The 21,024-nt window shown below is 38.5% G+C and overlaps 2 protein-coding genes across 2 annotated transcripts in view; one reads left to right on the top strand and one right to left on the bottom strand.

The window, feature by feature from the left end:
* The window catches only part of LOC128369818 (zinc finger protein 271-like), a 12,885-nt gene extending 1,944 nt beyond the window's left edge, over positions 1 to 10,941 (top strand). The window contains exons 3-4 of the mRNA XM_053330895.1: positions 2,129 to 3,782; positions 10,271 to 10,941. Of these exons, the coding sequence (XP_053186870.1) occupies positions 2,129 to 3,782; positions 10,271 to 10,941 (2,325 nt within the window). The remainder of the gene's footprint in view (positions 1 to 2,128; positions 3,783 to 10,270) is intronic.
* A 1,497-nt stretch (positions 10,942 to 12,438) lies between these two features.
* Positions 12,439 to 14,136, bottom strand: LOC128369817 (tripartite motif-containing protein 16-like). Its single transcript, XM_053330894.1, has one exon. It carries the CDS (start codon positions 14,134 to 14,136, stop codon positions 12,439 to 12,441), a length of 1,698 nt encoding a protein of 565 aa, XP_053186869.1.
* Between the last annotated feature and the right edge of the window lie 6,888 nt (positions 14,137 to 21,024).

Raw genomic sequence — 21,024 nt, 5'->3', positions numbered from 1 at the left:
TCATGAACCTAAAGATATTTGACTGATTCAGTAAACTGACTTTAATTAAGTCTACTAAATTGAGTTATGGTATTTAATTGTGTCTAATTACATAATCATAACATCTGGATCTTGCGTCCGGTGCAGGCGGGGAGTACCTATCCTCTGAAAAGAAGCCAATGCGGAACTTAGAACTGCATTCTATCAAAAGGCCACCAGGGGGCGACCGTCTCTATACAAGTCAATGGAGAATTCACCAACTTCTCACTTGATTTCTAACCTCAGTAAACGTTTTCAAAATGTGTTTATGGTCTCAATCGCTAGTTTAAAGCCTTCTTCAATGCAGTATGATGTTCATTTGGGACATTTTGGCCTCCCTGATTTTATATTTGACGATAAAGCAGGCTACGTGGCTACGTTGTGATTGACAGGGTGATTGACCAATGTCCTTGAGATCCAGCCCTCGCAACCAATCGCAGCCTCCCCGCTCCGCCGTTAGTCCCGCCCATACTTCCGTCCATGACTCCGCCTCATGCCCATATAAGTAGAATCTGTGTTCTTTTTTTCCCAGCATGCACCTGAAATTCTCAAGATTGCGCTGCCTAGATTCGAAACTATTGGCTTCCGAGCAGCAGTCCACAAACCAATGGGTGACGTCACTGATGTTACGTCCATTTCTTATATACAGACTATGGTCCGGTGGTGCCCCTGATAACGAGTGTTTATTCAAATTCCGCTACTTGTGTGTGTGTGTGTGTGTGTGTGTGTGTGTGTGTGTGTGTGGGTTTCTTAACTTTTTCTTGTGTTTTTAAGGGAGTTGATAACTCCGGTCTGGTCTACACTCCAGCAACATAATAGATGGCAGTCATGCACCTCAACGCTGGTTTCAACCCGACAACATGAAAAAGAAGAACAGTCAGCCAGAGAGGAGACCTGCTGGATTTCACTGAGCCGGACCATTACAACAGTGTAAACCAGAATCTGGAGCACCACACTGACAACCCTGTTAAAATGGAACAATCATCCTCTGCTGCCACTAATAAACAGGTCAGTGTTCATGGTAGTCATGTTCTACATCGCATGTAGAGCTGATACATTGAATATATTTGTTGTTTGGCGCCCCCCCCATGACCCCATTATATGCAAAGATCTCCTGATATATTCCAGACCCTGATAAATCTATCTGGAAACATTTTCATTTGGGTAGTAATGCTTTATTCCAACTTAACCACTGTGGGTTAGATCGTTAGGGGTGTGACGATACACTCAACTCACGAGATCGAGACGAGCCGTGCTTTTTGAAATGTTTTAATTCATCATCTTGTAATGAATCACTTTAGTTCTACTTTCTAAATATATAATTATCATATGCAGTATGCAGCACTGTAAAAGGTTTCCTCATATAGATATTTTATTGATAGATAATTTAATTTAAACCATAAATATAATCACAAATACCAAAAAGTACATTATAAAAATAGAAACAATTCTAGTATATAAATATAAATTAAATTTAAAAAAAAACAGAAATAAATGTAAATTGCGTAACTCCTGTATCACATAAATACACAAGTAGAACATTCTTATAAATTGTGTTATAGTTTGGTAATGTGACTCATTTTCTTTTTTGCATCATTAGGCTTCTATAGCTCAGTCTAGAGACCTGAGACCCCCTCCCAACCCTAACCCTAACACCCCCCCACACACACACACACACACTCAGTGTAGAGACCTGAGACCCCCTCCCAATCCTAACCCTAACACCCCCCCCCACACACACACACTCAGTGTAGAGACCTGAGGTTAACCTGCTCCGCTCCTCATCTCATACTTCTAACTGAGTTCTTTTCAGCAGGTAGAAGCTGTAACAAGGTTAATGATCATTAACATTATAAAAAGAAGACATGACGAGCAAATGAACGATAAGAAGACCGATTGTCTTGGTTTTTGGTGCGGCCCTGAATATTGCTTTGCGAGACAAAACAAACGAGAAATATTGGTATGTTTCAGTCTCGTGGCATGAGATCTCATCACACCCCTAGTTAGCATCCATAGTAATGATCTAAATGTTGTTAATGGTTTCAGATCACTTGCTCCACCATGTCATCTTACTTACTCTCTTTGTTTGTGTGTTTGTCTGTTTCCATAGAAACTAACAGGACCGCACTGTGAAAAAGCCCTCACAACATCACAATGTTTAAAAAGAGCTGACACACGAGAGGAACATCACAGCTGTGACCAATGTGGGAAAGTGTTCACTAGAAAGAGTTATCTAAAAGTCCATGAACGTATTCACACTGGAGAGAAACCGTACAGCTGTGACCAGTGTGGGAAAGCTTTCCGTTTAAAGAGTACTCTAAAACTCCACCAGTATGTTCATCTTGAAAATAAACCGTACAGCTGTGACCAATGTGGACGGGGTTTCAATCAGGCCATAGAATTAAAAAGACACCAACTTACTCACACCGGAGAGAAGCCGTACATCTGTGGGCAATGTGGGAAAACATTTACTAGAAAGTGTCACCTAACTCGCCACCAACGCATCCACAGTGGAGAGAAACCGTACCAGTGTGACCAGTGTGGGAATTCTTTTGCTAGAGACAGTCATTTAAAACGCCACCAATACATTCACACTGGAGAGAAACCGTTCAGCTGTGACCAATGTGGACTAGCTTGCATTGATGAATTTCTTTTAAAAGTGCATCAACGCGTTCACACTGGAGAGAAACCACACAAGTGTGACCAGTGTGGGAAGGCTTTTTCCAGAGATGCTGATCTAAAAAGCCACCAACGCATTCACACTGGAGAGAAGCCGTACAGTTGTGCACAATGTGGGAAAGCTTTCACTACAAAAAGTGCTCTAACGAATCACCAAGGCACCCACGCAGGAGCGAGGCCGTACATCTGTGACCTATGTGGGAAAAAGTTCAGTACCAATAATTATCTACAAGTCCACCGACGCACTCACACTGGAGAGAAGCCGTACAGTTGTGCACAATGTGGGAAAGCTTTCACTACAAAAAGTAATCTAACGAATCACCAACGCACCCACGCAGGAGCGAGGCCGTACATCTGTGACCTATGTGGGAAAAAGTTCAGTGCCAATAAGTCTCTACAAGTCCACCAACGCATTCACACTGGAGAGAAACCGTTCAGCTGTGACCAATGTGGACTAGCTTTCATCGATGAACGTAATTTAAAAATGCATCAACGCGTCCACACTGGAGAGAAACCACACAAGTGTGACCAGTGTGGGAAGGCTTTTTCCAGAAATGTTGATCTAAAAAGCCACCAGCGCATTCACACTGGAGAGAAACCGTACCAGTGTGACCAGTGTGGGAATTCTTTTGCTAGAGACAGTGATTTAAAACGCCACCAACGCATTCACACTGGAGAGAAACCGTTCAGCTGTGACCAATGTGGACTAGCTTTCATCGCTGAACGTAATTTTAAAATGCATCAACGCGTTCACACTGGAGAGAAACCACACAAGTGTGACCAGTGTGGGAAGGCTTTTTCCAGAGATGCTGATCTAAAAAGCCACCAGCGCATTCACACTGGAGAGAAGCCGTACAGTTGTGCACAATGTGGGAAAGCTTTCACTACAAAAAGTAATCTAACGAGACACCATCGCACCCACGCAGGAGCGAGGCCGTACATGTGTGACCTATGTGGGAAAAAGCTCAGTACCAATAAGTCTCTACAACTCCACCGACGCACTCACACTGGAGAGAAGCCTTATTGGTGTGAGCAGTGTGGGAAAACCTTCATTACAAGCACTCATCTACAGATCCACCGACGCAGTCACTCAGCATCGCATTGAACATGTTTTGGAGGCAGGTTAGCAGCCTCCTCTCCATGCCTTAATATCACTGTTTTATCCTGAGCTCCTCCACAAACGTAGGGCTAATTACAGTCATTTTAAATCAGGGCTTGTTACTGTGGCTGCAAATACATACTCACTTTTTCTTACACTGTGAAGTCATAAGGCAACAGAACGAGATCCAATTTCTCACTGATTCAGCCTGTTTTTAAAGGTGCAGTGTGTAGATTTCAGTAGCATCTAAAAGACTTGGGTTGAATTGTTTGTTTTTAATTAATGTAGAATCACCTGAAAAGTTATAATCATGTTTTTACAGCTTCTATAATCGTTTTTTGTAATATAAGAATTTGTGTTTGTATCTCGGCTGATCTGTTTGTGTCACAGGGAGAGCTTGGTTTCCACTCAGTAGATAGTAATGAGTATAAATATGAATATTTGGTTGAATTTAAACATTACATCAAAGTCCTGAACTCCATGACCTAATTACTTCATAGAGGCCTGTTTAATATCATACAGTGCTGCTAAAAAAATCAGTTTGAGCCATTCTGCTCTGTTAAAATCATTCATTCTATTTTACTTTAATGGATTTTATTGTGTTTATTGTGTTTATGTTTTTATCATTTACTTTTTATTTTTTCTGTTTTACATAAATGTGATATTGTTTTCAGATTATTATTTCTAGCAACATTGTTGTTGTTTATACACGAAAGCCAATTCATGCTTTCTGTGGACAGCTGTGGTCGTGACGTGCACACAGTTGCATTCATACTTATTTTTCCTCAGAAGTCTTTGGTCCCTCACACGTTCCCTATGAGTGCATTAGTAAAGGAGTGAATATTGCAATAGGCTCTGCAGTGTTTCACCCTTTAAATGATCTGTTGCTTTCAACGGACTTACCAGATCATATTTCACTGCCATTTTAAACAAACTAGGGCAATATGAACAAAATCTCCCGATGTAGACATTTTAATTGAATGATTTAATAATTGTTTTGGATTCAGACCTAAATTTCAGCAGTCACATTAAATCTTACAAAATCAGCATTTAACCATCTTAAGAACATCTCAAGGATCAGAGAGATTTCATGTCAAAGCATTCGAATCCAGCAGGCTGCACTACTGTCATGGACTTTTCTCAGGTCTCTGTAAAACGTAGTCAGACTGATCTGGTTGATCCAGAACACAGTCTACAAAAGGCAGAGCATATTACTCCAGTTCTCAAATCACTACAGTGGTTGCCAGTCTGCTGTCTGCTATCTGAATGCTTCATTAGATCTTCTCAGACAGGATGAAGCTTCCAGAACTTCCACACAATGAACCAAACATGTTGAATGAATGTAATCAAGTCTGTTAAGTTCTTTTCCAATTAATAAAGAAATGACAGTATCAATGTTTATCTCATTTACTCATGTACTACACCTTTACTTTATTTCATTCATATTCGGTGAGTTAATGCACCTTGATCTCAACAGTGGGTGTTTTGACATTGGTAATATTTAAAGGTCTGTTCCTTCAGACTTTATTCTGGTAACATCAGGATCAACCTGAGAATTGTTTTAAACACGCTTTTAATTAGAGAGTCAGAAAAACACTTCAATGTAGTTCTGTTTGAAATGCAGCTTCATTCTCAAGAGTGACAGTCAAAAAGGGGGGATGTCAAGAAATGCAAAGTTATTGGGGACTTCTGCCAATAGTCAACAAAGAAGGGGCAGAAGAGAGTTCAGTCAGTGGTGAATGTGGTTGTAAATTATACTGGATTGTTATTCTGGGACAACACTAAGTGGGATCTTCTTTGATGTCCTGGTGATTTCACTAAACCCCAGTATTGACCTTTTAGGGATGTGTAGGTTTTATACCTTTTGAGTTGGGTCTGTAGACGCTTATCAGATGTTGATTCAGTCCTTTGGTCAGAAAGCCATGTGTTTTGCTGTGAACTCACAGAAGGGGGTCACACTCTGAAAAACAGACCCCCATGTCCGGCTACACTGTGGTGTGCTGGGGAGGCAGCGCTAAGAAGAGGCGACTGGACAGGCTGGTGAGGTTTGTTGACGTTGAGCTGGAGTCCCTGACGTCAGTGGCAGAAAAGAGGACCATGAGCAAGCTGCTGTCAGTAATGGACTGTGATCAAAGGAAGAAGAAGAGGTAAAAAAGTCAACCGAAAGTCAAGCTGGTCCACAAGTCAGAACTAGTGAAACATGGTGCAGGAACAGGAGGGAAGAAATGACCATAACCTTTTTATAACCAACACTAAACCCATTTATTCCATTTAACTGAAGTACCTTCTGAAAATAATAATACAGTAAAGTCAAATGACTTTGAAACAAAACATATTTAAGATTTATAACTTAGACAAAGGCTATTTGGTCTGAATATTCAATTGTTTAAAATCAAACTAAACCTCATGTAGGTTGCACCATTAAGCTACCATGTTAATTAAATGCACTAGACTAGAAAATAGAAAATGATGTTGGAAATGTTTCGATCTGAGCAGACTGAAGCCACCGCTTATTGTAATGATACTAAGTTATGAGGAGGTGAAACATGTTAAAAAATATATAAACAAAGTACAGCACATGAGCACATGAGGAGCTGGTAGCTGGCCTGTACCTGTAGGGGTAACTATAGTGATCATTTACAACTGTCTGATGACTGAGCTGTGATTTTTCTCCCACATGAAGCCAGAGATAAATAAAAAAGTAAAAACATATAAAATAAAATAAAATAAAAGTAGGACATATTGAAGATTTCATAACGATATAAGATGTTGGATAAGGTGGTGGATTCATATGTAAATATGATACACAAATCAGAAATGCAAAAAACTGTCCCACATTATCCTAACCCTATATGATATAATATAATATAATAAATTTGCCTTTCACTTTTCACATTTATTAACCAGCATTCTGCCATTAGTCTTGGGGATAACATCTCACAGTCCAGCAGGTGGCGGTATGCACCTTATAATGAACAGTTACAAACCGCCGTAGAAGAAGTCAACCGGAAGTCGAGCTTCTTCACTTTCGGACTGGAGGCAGGACTCTTCAGGTTTTGTTAACAGAGGAGCTCATTTCTCAGACTCAGAATCAGACTGCAGGTAAAGTTAAAGACTGTGTAAAGTGCATTCAGACATTTTCTTCTAAACACATTAAATAGGTCATAAATGTTATTTCTAAAAAAGGTGTAAAAAGCATTTCAACCATTTAGATTTGAATTGTGGAGCTAGGTTTCGCAAACTGTGTTTCAAGGTTTCTGTGTTCAGGATTTAGTGATTAGCATAAACCCGCCCCTGCTGATGTAGAGGTAGAAATACATTCAGCACACACTACTACTACTACTACAGTCTGCAGTTAGCCGACGAGCTAGCCGACGAGTTAGTAGCCGAGTTAGCCGCTTAGCTAGCAGTTGAGTTAACAGCAGAAAGCTCTCTGAAGTAGCGTTCATGTTTCTGGTAGAGGTGGTGACTTTGATTGACAAGTGACACTTGATAGGGGGGAGGGGCTTCGGCGAACAATATTAATCCCTAGTGCGCATGGATGACCAAGTATACCGTACACAAGCATGGTACACTTGCACTCACACTAGATAAATAATCTGGATTTTAGGAGGCAAATGTGCTGAGTGTGAGTGCGCCCTTACTGAATATGCTGATGGGTCATGTGATTTTGTGTTCCCATAACGACATTTCCAGGATGACACGTGACAGAGCCAGTTAAATTTATAAAGCTTATTTTGCTGCTAAATGTTAGATTCAAGCCAATAATTGTACTGCTTTCATAACATGATGATGACATGTAACCTGTAACATTTCCTGAACAAATTGATATAAAACAAATCATATAAATATTGTAGTGGCATATATGTCACAATAAGAAAAAATAATGTTTATCTGCTCAGTTAATTTAGCTGATGCAATGATATTTAGTTAACATGTTTTATATTATTCAATTCAAAACATCAAAACAAATATAAACCAAAAAAATGTTATATTAGCTAAATTATTAATAAAATGTACAATATTCAAAAATAGTTTAATTTCATAAAAAAAAACCTGCAGTAACATCTTCAGGTATCATGTTTTATCAACCTAAATGCTGTTTGCTACCTGACATAAAACAGGAAGAAGTCAGTCAGAGAGGAGCCCTGCTGGATTTCACCGACCAGGACCATTACGAGAGCAGAATGAAGGAGAACCAGAACCCAGAGACAGACGACAACCCTGATAATATGGAACAATCACACTCACCCTCTGCTACCACTGATAAACAGGTCAGTGTTCATGACTTCATGTTTTATAATGAGAGTAAAGAAAATGTGAGTCTCAAAGGTTCGTGTATCATCTGTTCATCCTGTTTAAAAGAAACTGAAACACTTCCAGGCTTTGTGTGTCAGTGTTTCCTGGTTTCAGCTTGTTGTTTCTATACATAGTAGCAGCTCATAGAGGGTGGAGATCAGGTGGCTGCAGCTCAAACATGCTGTTCATTTATCAGTGGTGGAAGTACTTAGATCCTTTACTGCAGTACTGGAGCTTTTCCACTACACAGTTCCAGCACAACTTGGCTCGACTCGTTTTTTTGTGTATGTTTTTATCAGGGATAGTACCTGGTACCTGCTACTTTTTTAGTATCTGCTCTGCCGAGGTTACAAGCGAGCCGAGCCGATCCGATACTAAATGTGACGTCAACAGACTGCTGGCCTCTGATTGGTCAGAGAGTCACTGGAAGAGTCATGAGCCGTCCCACACAAGAATTTTTAGCCAGCATTTTTAAATCCCAACAACAGCGTTACAGCCATACGGCTCAGTTTATGTGTTTGTGTCGCGTATAAAACAAAGTCAAAGCAGTTCCACACAGCCATGCTATGATGACTCATGTTGAGTAGGTACTTTTTTGTAATGGCAAAGGTCGTTCTTGGAAACATACCGAGTCGAGCCGAGTAGTGCTAGAATTGTATAGTGGAAAAGCACCATAAAAGCTACTACTTTACAAGTTAAAGTCCTGTATGAAAAATCCAGTAAAAGTACTGCAGTATTATGAGTGATGTAGTTAAAGTATTACAGTAAAAGTACTGCAGTATTATGAGTGATGTAGTTAAAGTATTACAGTAAAAGTACTGCAGTATTATGAGTGATGTAGTTAAAGTATTACAGTAAAAGTACTGCATAGTACCTGGTATCTGCTGCTTTTTTTGTACCTTCTCTGGCGAGGCTCCAAGCGAGCAGAGCTGATGCTAAAAGGCGACATCAACTGACTGCCGGCCACTGATTGGTCAGAGAGCGTCGTCACTGTAAGAGTCATGAGCGCAATGTCCGACACAAGAATCAAACCCGCCATTTTTAAATACCGGCCACAGACCGAGCAGCAAGTACACCATGTCCTCCATTGTTTATGTGATCGTATATTGTATTGTCTGCATTTAAAATGACGTCACAGCAGTTTCACACAGCTGTGCTATGACGACTCCGCTTACGTTGAGGAGGTTTTATGAAGTAATGGAAAACGACCTGGTACCAAAACCCAGTAGAATCGAGTCGAGTAGTGCTAGAACTGTATAATGGAAATGCCCCATAACTTCCTCACTGGTGACTGTAGTGGAGGGGAGGGAGAAGGGGTCTCTGAATGGGGGAGGGGGCATTCAGAGACATTTTCCGATTGCCTTAGTTGATTTGTAGTGGCAGGTCAGGTGAGGGGGGAGAGATGCAGGCTGTGTGCCTGTATGTGCTGTCCTGGGTTGGTTGGGAGGGGGGAGAAATGAAGGCTGACTGTCCCCCATCAGGTTTAAAGCAGTCTTTGCATTTCCAAAGGTTGTTTGCTGGGTTTGGAGACATAACTTTTATGTTGTGTTGAATGCCAGGTTGGGCTGGTAGGTGATCTGTAGTAGGGCTCTGAAACGTTCCCGTGTTCTGAAAGTTAATTACTGTTTTGCTCTGCTGTTCCACTATATTTCTATAGCAATAGTGTAACCGTTAAGTAACTCTCTTTGGATATAAAATAATATTTGAAAATAAGTTAAAGTGCAGCTTTGTAGTGCATACAAGAGCCCAAAGTATACAATGAGTAGAGAGCTGAGGAAAACATGTCCGCTCACTATGGTGCCAATCCAGTTTTTTTTTTTCAAATATCCTGACTTAAGTCACTCTGGATCCTTCACTTAATCTTTGTTTAAATAGCACCAAATCACAATAAAAGGTCATCTCTCTTAACCCATACAGTAAGTCTGGACCAGACTCTTTAATGTGCTTTAAAGAGACCCAGCATGCCCACACTTACTATAATGCATCTCTTAAATGGGTTTGTTGACTTATAATAAAGAAAGGTCCATAATCTAAATGTTGTTAATGGTTTCATATCACTTGCTCCACCATGTCATCTTACTTGCTGTCTTTGTTTGTGTGTTTGTCTGTTTCCATAGAAACAAACAGGACTGCACTGTGAAAAAGTCATCACAACATCACAATGTTTAAAAAGAGCTGACACACGAGAGGAACATCACAGCTGTGACCAATGTGGGAAAGTGTTCACTAGAAAGAGTTCTCTAAAAGTCCATGAACGCATTCACACTGGAGAGAAACCGTACAGCTGTGACCAGTGTGGGAAAGCTTTCACTCAAAATGGCGGCTTAAAAGTCCACTACCGTATTCACACTGGAGAGAAACCATACAGCTGTGACCAATGTGGGAAAGCTTTCACTACAAATGCTGAAGTAAAATTGCACCAACACATTCATACTGGTGAGAAACCGTACAGCTGTGACCAATGTGGGAAAGCTTTCATCACAAAATGCAGTCTACAAACTCACCAGCATAGTCATACAGGTGAGAAACGATACATCTGTGGGCAATGTGGGAAAGCCTTTACTACAGACGGTAATCTACAAATCCACCAACGTGTTCATACAAGTGTGAAACTGTACACCTGTGGGAAATGTGGGAAAGCTTTTACTACAAATGAGGACTTAAAAGTCCACTACCATATTCACACTGGTGAGAAACCATATAGCTGTGACCAAAGACACCTACGTACTCACACTAGAGAGAAGCCACACAGGTGTGAGCAGTGTGGGAAGGATTTTGCTAGAGGCAGTCATTTAAAACGCCACCAACGCATTCACACTGGTGAAAAACTCCAGTGTGTAATTTAAGAAGCCACCGTTGCACTCACACTGGAGAGAAGCCTTACAGCTGTCAGTAATGTGGGAATACTTTTACTCACGCAACTTCCTTAAAAGTGTATCCACGCAATCACTCAATCTTGTGTTGAACATGTTTTGAGACAGTTTCTACAACACACAAAGCTACTTCAGTTTATTGCAATCTGCATCCTCACAGGTAGATGTCAGAACTCATACTACATACTGTTCCTTTAATGATTCTGGGATGTCCATATAAAATACATGTTTAACAAACTGAACTTACATTTTAGTGTCTGCTCTGTTGGAGTTTGAATTTGATGAACTGAGCTCTATGACTTATTAATTCACTCAGCTTTTTAAATGATTTTAAGTTGTACATTGCTGTTAAAAAAATCAGTTAGAGCCACTCTGCTCTGTTAAAGCCATGGATGCTGTTGCTCTTTGCTTACAGGTATTATTGCTACATACCTGTACCTCATTATATGATGAAATGTGAACATTTGTTGTGATATTTAATGTATGATGGAAACAGTATTATTGTTTTCACATTGACAAGTTGACATTTGGAGTAAATGTTTGTTTCTTTAGCCTCCAGAGATAAAATGTTGTCATTTTGCTGTCATTTCGATTTTATTATAATTCACAGTCTGTTTATTTTGTATTGTAATTTTAACATGTTCAAATAAATAAATAAACTCATGAATTTATAACTACACTTGTTTATTAGGATTATTTCCGGCTGGACACATACTTATACTAGCTTCAAGCTTATGGCTATAGCTGAACCAAAATTCACACTGAAAAGCTAAAATACCGAAATGACGGACAGTATTCACCCCAAGGTTGTTGCGAGGATAAAGGCTCTGATCCAACCAGAGAATGCCGGCCATACTCTCTCTTTCACAACTGACTGCTGGTCTGGGACAACACTGTCACTTATGAATCTTATATGCCAGTTCATTGACAATGGATGGAAAAGGAAGCAGGTGGTTTTGAATACAAAAGCGATGAGAGTTCCACGCTGGTGAGTACATTAGGTGGACATTTCTGGACATGCTGGATGACTGGAACATATGCAAAGACCATGTGGTGCTTGTACTTTGTGATAACAGAGCAAACTGTTCACACCTGACATTAGTGTCTCAGGTCATCCTGTGACACTAATGTCTAATGCTGACATTGACAATGACAATGTTGACATCCTCAAGCAGTTCTGTAGATTAAGAGATTACACCTTCAACAAAATTTTAATCAAGTTTGGATTTAAACTTTACAAACTTGTAAATGACCCTGAAAGAAAGAAAACGTTCAATACAGATTTTAGGGGGGAAAAAAGCAAATTACATTAAAGAAACTCAACGTAACGACAGAACAACAGAATAAAAAGGTGTTGACAATCTCAGTTTCTCAGTTTGATTGACAGCTGATCTCTGTGTAGTTCATGGAGACAAAAACATGACCGATTACAACACAGAATCTGACAATGAAGTCTGAAATAACTTGTGTCTATTTGAGTTTACACAACTCAGCTTTGTCTCCATTATAATGAAGCCCAAGTCCAGCATAGAGAGGCTGAGTGAATGTGGTCTGGATTCTGTGGAGGAGAGTCATGGTTTCAGAGATGCTGTAGAAAGACAGAATACCTGCTCTGTGATCCAGGTACACTCCGACTCTGGAGGGCAGAGGACCTGAGAGAGCTGTGCTTTTACAGTCGAACCAAAATTCCAAACCGTCACTGTCACAACATAACATCCAAGATTGGTCACTGCCTCCAAATCCACTTTCACACATGTCTCCATCTCTGCTGATATTTTTGTATGCGACAGCGACTTCAACTCCTTCCCCTCCCCACTCCACCTCCCAGTAACAACGTCCAGTCAGACTCTCTTTGCTCAGGACCTGAGTACATTCAATGAATCTGTCTGGATTATTAGAATAACACTGTTTTTGGCTCTTTACTACTGCTTTTCTGTTCCCATCAGATAATACCAGCCGTGAGTTTGCTGTGTTTGGATCCAGAATGATTTCACATGAATATTTTAAGAACTCAGCTCTGGTCTTGGGCTCTGGTTCTGGTTCTGGTTCTGGTTCTGGTTCTGGCAGTAAAACGTCCACTTCTGTCTCTGTCAGTGAGATGTTTGTCCATTCCTCCTTCAGGATGTCCTGTAGTTTATCTCTGAGCTCTGACACAGCTGCTGTCACATCCTCAAAGTAGCTCAGAGGACGGATATTGATGCTGGATGAGTCTGTAGGTTCACTGAGTTGTGACACTGAGGGGTAGTTGTGTAGAAACTGGTTGTGATCCTCTGTGTGTGAGAGCTGCTTCAGTTCAGCGTCTTTCCTCTTCAGCTCAGTGATCTCCTGCTGCAGCTTCTCCTGAAGCTCTTTGACTCCACTCACTTCAGTTTCCTGCTGGGATCTGATCTGCTGCTTCACATCAGAGCTTCTTTTCTGGATGAGACGGATCAGCTGAGTGGAGATCTTCTCATTGTCCTCCACTACTTTATCAGCAGAGCGACTGACGGCCTCCACCTCTTGTTGAAGCAGCTTCACATCTTTCTCTCTGTCCTGGATTCTCTGCTGGATGTTTAGTCGACTCACCTCGAGCTCTCTCTGCCTCTCAGTCCTTTCTGCTGCAGCTGAGACTGTGTCGTGGCCTTTATGTTCATCCACAGAGCAGAGATAACAGATTATCTGCTGATCAGTACGGCAGAACATCTTCATCACCTCATCATGACGAGAGCAGATGTTCTCCTGGAGCTTCTTCGAGGGCTCAACCAGCTTGTGTTTCTTTAATGGAGCTGCATCATAATGATGCTGGAGGTGATTCTCACAGTAAGAAGCCAGACAGGTCAGACAGGACTTGAAGGCTTTCCTCTTCCTCCCAGTGCAGACATCACAGGCCACATCTTCAGGTCCAGCATAGCAGTGATCAGTAGGAAAAGCTTGGAGTCCAGTCTTCTTCAGCTGCTCCACTAAAGCTGCAAACATGGTGTTTTTCACCAGGACAGGCCTCGGTGTGAAGATCTGTCTGCACTGAGGGCAGCTGTAGATCTTCATCTGATCTTCTCTATCCCAGAATCCTTTAATACAGTTCATACAGTAGCTGTGTCCACAAGGAACAGTCACCGGATCGTTCAGTAGATCCAGACAAATTGAACAAGAAAAGGTTTCCTGGTCCAGATGATCTTCTTTCTGCGCCATTTCAGCTCTGACTCAATGACTGTCTGAGTTTCACTTCTTTAGAAGTTGAACAACTTTGAGCTCTGATTGTACTACATTACATGTTGGTTACATCCATCGTCAACTGCAGATCTGATGGAAGAAAACAAGGAAATATGAGCACAGAGTGGAGATTGTTGGGTTAGAGTTTAAAAAGTTTCTCATTTAAAAACACTGCTCACCTCTGCTTTCTGGAGCCAAACCTGGTTGTTGGGATCTGAGATGACTCCTCAGCTCAGAGTGGAGCTTGTTGTTGTCACAGATGTGGGTGGAGCATGAAAAGGGAAGAGTCAAGGGATTATTTTTCAGTATTTATTTGCTCCAGCAGAAGAAAATATAACACATTAATTACCTTCTGGTCTTTTCTGCACCCTCAGCAATGCAAAACAGCACTACACAGATCTCATTATTTTTCTTAAAATACATACAGATGTATTAATTTGACAGTAGAGTACGTACTCATCTTAGAGTATACAGTACTAACTGATTAAAATTGACAGGAAAACATTTAACCTACATTATAACAACAGACCTCCTTAAAACCATGAAAAACAGTACTGAAGGTAAAACAGTGACACCTGGTGGGAAAAGTAAAAAGCTGCGTGTGGGTTGTGACTAAATACAAAATTAGGAATTAAATGGACCTAATAATCATGGATGATGAAAGCTTGATTAGAGTTCATATATTTAAAAACAAGAAGAACAAAGAAACAAACCTGACTGAGCCAATACAGCTTTATATTCTAGTTATATTCTATTAGTCATTAAATATCATAAATCACGGGGTTCATTTAGCAGCAGACCTCATTACTGTGTGGAGACTCTTCACGGATCGTTTTAATTTCAGAGTTTTTTAAATTGAGTTTGGTTTGCATCTAACTATCTTCAGAAATATCTTTAAAAAGGTTAAAGGAAGCTAGAATTACCGTCAGCAGCTCGGGTGTGAAGGTTTTAACGTGACATTCGTCTTTAATCGTGTTTTGTGTTTGTTTTTTAAATGAAATGAACCTGTCTGTAACCAAGGTAACAACGACCGTTAGCTTAATCTTGAATTAACGCATATGCCGCCAATTTCACGATGTATTAGCTGTAACGTAAACTATAATTTATTTACCTACTTATGTTTAGAAACTCTGTTTATTACTTACAATCAGAGCAGTAAAAGTTTCTCCAGACTTCAGCAGCGATGCTCCGGTTAGAGATCCGGTTCATTGGAGCTGCAGCGCCGCCTGCTGGACGGAAGATGAACCGTGATCTATATAATCTATTTGTTCTTCAATAATAATCTGCTGGAAGTAACTAAGTCTTTTACTCAAGTACTTTATTGTAGTACAGTTTGAGGTACTTATACTTTACTGTAGTACAGTTTGAGGTACTTTTACTTTATTGTAGTACAGTTAGAGGTACTTGTAGGCTACTTTACGGTAGTCTAGTTAGAGGTACTAGTACTTTATTGTAGTACAGTTTGAGGTACTTGTACTTTACCGTAGTACAGTTAGAGGTACTAGTACTTTATTGTAGTACAGTTAGAGGTACTTGTACTTTACTGTAGTACAGTTAGAGGTACTTATACTTTACTGTAGTACAGTTTGAGGTACTAGTACTTTATTGTAGTACAGTTAGAGGTACTTGTACTTTATTGTAGTACAGTTAGAGGTACTAGTACTTTATTTTAGTACAGTTAGAGATACTTGTACTTTACCGTAGTACAGTTAGAGGTACTAGTACTTTATTGTAGTACAGTTAGAGGTACTTGTACTTTACTTTAGTACAGTTAGAGGTACTTATACTTTACTGTAGTACAGTTTGAGGTACTAGTACTTTATTGTAGTACAGTTAGAGGTACTTGTACTTTATTGTAGTACTGTTAGAGGTACTTGTACTTTATTGTAGTACAGTTAGAGGTACTAGTATTTTACTGTAGTACAGTTTGAGGTACTAGTACTTTACTTTAGTACAGTTAGAGGTACTTATACTTTACTGTAGTACAGTTTGAGGTACTAGTACTTTATTGTAGTACAGTTAGAGGTACTTGTACTTTATTGTAGTACTGTTAGAGGTACTTGTACTTTATTGTAGTACAGTTAGAGGTACTAGTATTTTACTGTAGTACAGTTTGAGGTACTAGTACTTTACTTTAGTACAGTTAGAGGTACTTATACTTTACTGTAGTACAGTTTGAGGTACTAGTACTTTATTGTAGTACAGTTAGAGGTACTTGTACTTTATTGTAGTACAGTTAGAGGTACTAGTATTTTACTGTAGTACAGTTTGAGGTACTAGTACTTTACTTTAGTACAGTTAGAGGTACTTATACTTTACTGTAGTACAGTTTGAGGTACTAGTACTTTATTGTAGTACAGTTAGAGGTACTTGTACTTTATTGTAGTACTGTTAGAGGTACTTGTACTTTATTGTAGTACAGTTAGAGGTACTAGTATTTTACTGTAGTACAGTTTGAGGTACTAGTACTTTACTTTAGTACAGTTAGAGGTACTTATACTTTACTGTAGTACAGTTTGAGGTACAAGTACTTTATTGTAGTACAGTTAGAGGTACTTGTACTTTATTGTAGTACAGTTAGAGGTACTAGTACTTTACTGTAGTACAGTTTGAGGTACTAGTATTTTACTGTAGTACAGTTTGAGGTACTAGTACTTTACTTTAGTACAGTTAGAGGTACTTATACTTTACTGGGGTACAGTTTGAGGTACTAATACTTTACTGTAGTACAGTTAGAGGTACTAGTACTTTACTGTAGTACAGTTAGAGGTACTAGTACTTTATTGTAGTACAGTTAGAGGTACTTATACTTTACTGGGGTACAGTTTGAGGTACTAATACTTTACTGTAGTACAGTTAGAGGTACTAGTACTTTACTGTAGTACAGTTAGAGGTACTAGTACTTTATTGTAGTACAGTTAGAGGTACTAATACTTTACTGTAGTACTGTTAGAGATATTTGTACTTTATTGTAGTACATTTAGAGGTACTTGTACTTTATTGTAGTACAGTTAGAGGTACTAGTACTTTACTGTAGTACTGTTTGAGGTACTTGTACTTTACCGTAGTACAGTTAGAGGTACTAGTACTTTATTGTAGTACAGTTAGAGGTACTTGTACTTTACTGCAGTACTAGTACTTTATCGCAGTACAGTTAGAGGTACTTGTACTTTATTGTAGTACAGTTAGAGGTACTTGTACTTTCCTGCAGTACTGTTTACGGTACTTATACTTTACTGTAAAGTTTGAGGTACTAGTACTTTACTGGGGTACAGTTTGAGGTACTAGTACTTTATTGTAGTACAGTTAGAGGTACTAATACTTTACTATAGTACAGTTAGAGATATTTGTACTTTATTGTAGTACATTTAGAGGTACTTGTGCTTTATTGTAGTACAGTTAGAGGTACTTGTACTTTACTGCAGTACAGTTTGAGGTACTTGTACTTTATTGTAGTACAGTTTGAGGTACTTTTACTTTACTGTAGTACAGTTTGAGGTACTTGTACTTTACTATAGTAGTTAAAGGTACTAGTAATTTATTGTAGTACAGTTAGAGGTACTTGTACTTTATTGCATTACAGTTAGAGGTACTAGTACTTTACTGTAGTACAGTTAGAGGTACTAGTACTAGCAGTGTGTAGTCGGCTCACAGTTCAGATGTCTATGAGTTGTTAACAGCTCCACCAAATACTGATTCTTCCCTCTAAACTTCTCACATGCTTTCATTTCAATAAATGTTCAAATGATCCAATATTTCAGCAACAATCAAAGATTAGAGAAAAAGTCCAAAAGCTGAAAACACATTTGTGAATCAGAACTTTGTGTTTTCTTCTTCCCATTAATCATCTCAGCAGCCCTCACATTTATCTGCTGACTCTTTGGAGGTTGAGCTCTCTGTTCAGACGGTCGCTTCCAGTAACTTGATTGTCCTCAGACTCTCATCTCGTCCGTCCTCAGGGAACGTCGGTGTTCTCTCTTCCTGCTTCAGTTGCTAGGCAGGAGCATCCTCCCATAGCAACGGCGGCTCTCTGGTTCTCTGGGGCCTTTTGGAACTTATGTTGGGATTTAATGAGTTAAAATAGGAACAGTTCAATATTTAAATAATAATAATAATACATCTACAGTTGATTGGAGCCTTTTTATAGTTATGGGCACCTCAACTAATGAACAGCATCAAAGCACTAAAAGACCATTTTCCAAATTATTTTTTATTCATAACAGTTTTGAAACTTTAACTCAAGTTAACAGTTCATCAATTACTGCAAATTAGATTTTTATGTTTCTGCGGCTTCAACCAGAGCTTTTAACCTTCCTGTCGTCCTTCCGGGTCAAATTGACCCCGTCTGTTTTGACTGTTCCTTCTTTCCTCCCTCCTTCTCTTTTCTCCCCCCTACCTTCCTCCCTTCCTCCTTTCCTTCCATCTTTCCTTCCTTCCTTTATCCCTTCCATCTGAGCTGAGCTGGACTGGATTTAAAAAACTTACTCTGAGTAATTTATTTTTTGGTCTGTTTTTCGAGGTAATTTTTTTATGCTTGGTTTTTCGGGGTAATTTTTTTTCATATTTTCGAAGTATTTTTTTTCCTTTTCTGTTTTTCGGGGAAATTTTTGATGACCTGCTTGTTTAGTTTAATCTGGGTTTAAGACGCTGGGAGTTCCTCCTGTCTTTAACTCATATAGAAGGAAAGCTCATTCAGATCTCCTGGACATATTTCTCCAGGATCAGCTGGACATATGTGGCTCCATGGAAACAAGATACAGGTTGGATGTTCTCGCGAGATTTCGAAGTATCTCGATAATTCAGAGAAAAAAAAATGACCTCGAAAAACAGACCACAAAATAAATTACTCAGAAAAAACAGATTTTTTTTTTTTAATTCAAGTGAATGCAAAACACTTCTGTGGACTTCACCTCAAAAATGTTAATAAATAAAACTTTAAGGATCCGTGTTAACATCTGCAAACATCACCAGAAGAAGAAGAAGAAGACTCGACTCAGCAGCACTTCATGTTTTCTTGTTAAGTTTTTATTATGCTTAAAAAAGAAAATTAAAAGACAGAGGAGGTGGTGATCAAAGAAAAAGAAAAAATATATATTCATATTCAAATATCTTTATACTTTTCTATTCATATATGATTAAACAATGCAAAGAAAATAATTCCCGTAGTAGTAGTAGTGCTTAAGTAAAGTTCAATATAGACTTTTTATTATAACAAAATAGGCAGTTTTACCGAGGGGTTAAATATCTGTCAAAATCTTCATTGTACAATAATGTTCTGCATGTTTGCATCAGACACGCCTGCAGACTCCTGGCAGCTTCTCTCCAGGCGAACAAACACAAACCAGAGTGATCAGACATCGTTTTCATGGTAAGACACTGAAGACGCCGGCGGGGTGTCGCTCGGCCCGGTCCGGTCCGACGAGGGAATCGAACCCGCGACACGCACGCTGAGAGAGACACCCCGCCTCCAAAAACAAACTCAACACTGATCAAATCTTTTAAGTTTTTTTTTTTTATTGTGAAATGTTTTTTTTTTTTTTCGACCTGAACAGAAGTTTTGATTTGATTTGAGTCGAGACGTTTATTATAACGCTGTCAAATGTTTTCTCATCACGTCTGTTTTTTGTAGTTTTCAGTCTTTAAAAGTTTCAAAATAAAATTAAAAAAAAAAAAAAAAAAAAGTGAGGAAATCTTCCAGTGCAGTAAAAACAGCTCCGATGGGTTTCAGTGATATGGAAGCTCGCTCACGTCCAAACGAAGGAAAACCAACCACCAGGATTCATTCCTCCAAACATCTCAACATTAAAAACTCATTATTATATTCATCAGCTTTTTCTTCTTCAGCGTTTTATTGTGAAAGGGTTTGAGATCTTTATTACAGTTAACAGTGAAACTACAATAATTATAAAAAATCATTTTGGCAATTCATTATTAGAGGAATTTTATTGTTTTCTCATTTTACTGAAGTTGTATTGCTGAGAGAGTTTTATCATAATTATAAAATAGGTCATTTTATTGTGAAGGAAATTTTATTATTAGAAAGAATTTTATTGTGTACTAATGAAAGCATTGGGATGGTTTCTCTTAATATTTAGTTTTATTGGTTTTGTGCAAATTTGTCTTGCAATTTTTATAATTATGAGTTTTCTTCTTCAGCGTTTTATTTTGAAACTGTGTTTGAGATTTTTATTACAACAGTGAAACTACAATAATTATCAGAATTATAAAAAATCATTTTGGCAATTAAGAGATTATTTTATTATGAGTTTTATTATTAGAGGAATTTTCTCATTTTACTGAAGTTGTGTTTTATTGCTATGAGAGAGTTTTATCATAATTATAAAATAGGTCTAAAATTAAGAGATCATTTTATTGTGAAGGCCATTTTATTATTAGAAAGAATTTTATTGTACTAATGAAAACGTTTCTCATATTATTTAGTTTTATTGGTTTTATGCACATTTTTTCTTCTTGTATTTTTTATAATTATGAGTTTTCTTCATAATGAACATTTTATTGTAGTTTCATCATAATTATAAAATAGGTCATTTTATTGTGAAGGCCATTTTATTATTAGAAAGAATTTTATTATTACTAATGAAACATTGGGATGGTTTCTCTTAATATTTAGTTTTATTGGTTTTGTGCAAATTTGTCTTTTATTTTTTATAATTATGAGAAAAGTTTTCTTCATCATGAACATCATTTTATTGTAGTTGATAATCTTTGTGGAGTTTCATCATAATTATAAAACAGTTTTGGCAATTATGAGATCATTTAATGGTAATATTTAGTTGAGTTTTATTGTAATTATGAGAGTTTTTATATAATAGTGAGTGTTCTTGGGTTTTTATTTGTAATGATCAG

The sequence above is a fragment of the Scomber japonicus genome, chromosome 12 (genome assembly GCF_027409825.1).
Source record: "Scomber japonicus isolate fScoJap1 chromosome 12, fScoJap1.pri, whole genome shotgun sequence".
Lineage (NCBI taxonomy): Eukaryota > Metazoa > Chordata > Actinopteri > Scombriformes > Scombridae > Scomber > Scomber japonicus.
This window is presented reverse-complemented; position numbering and strand designations above follow the sequence as displayed.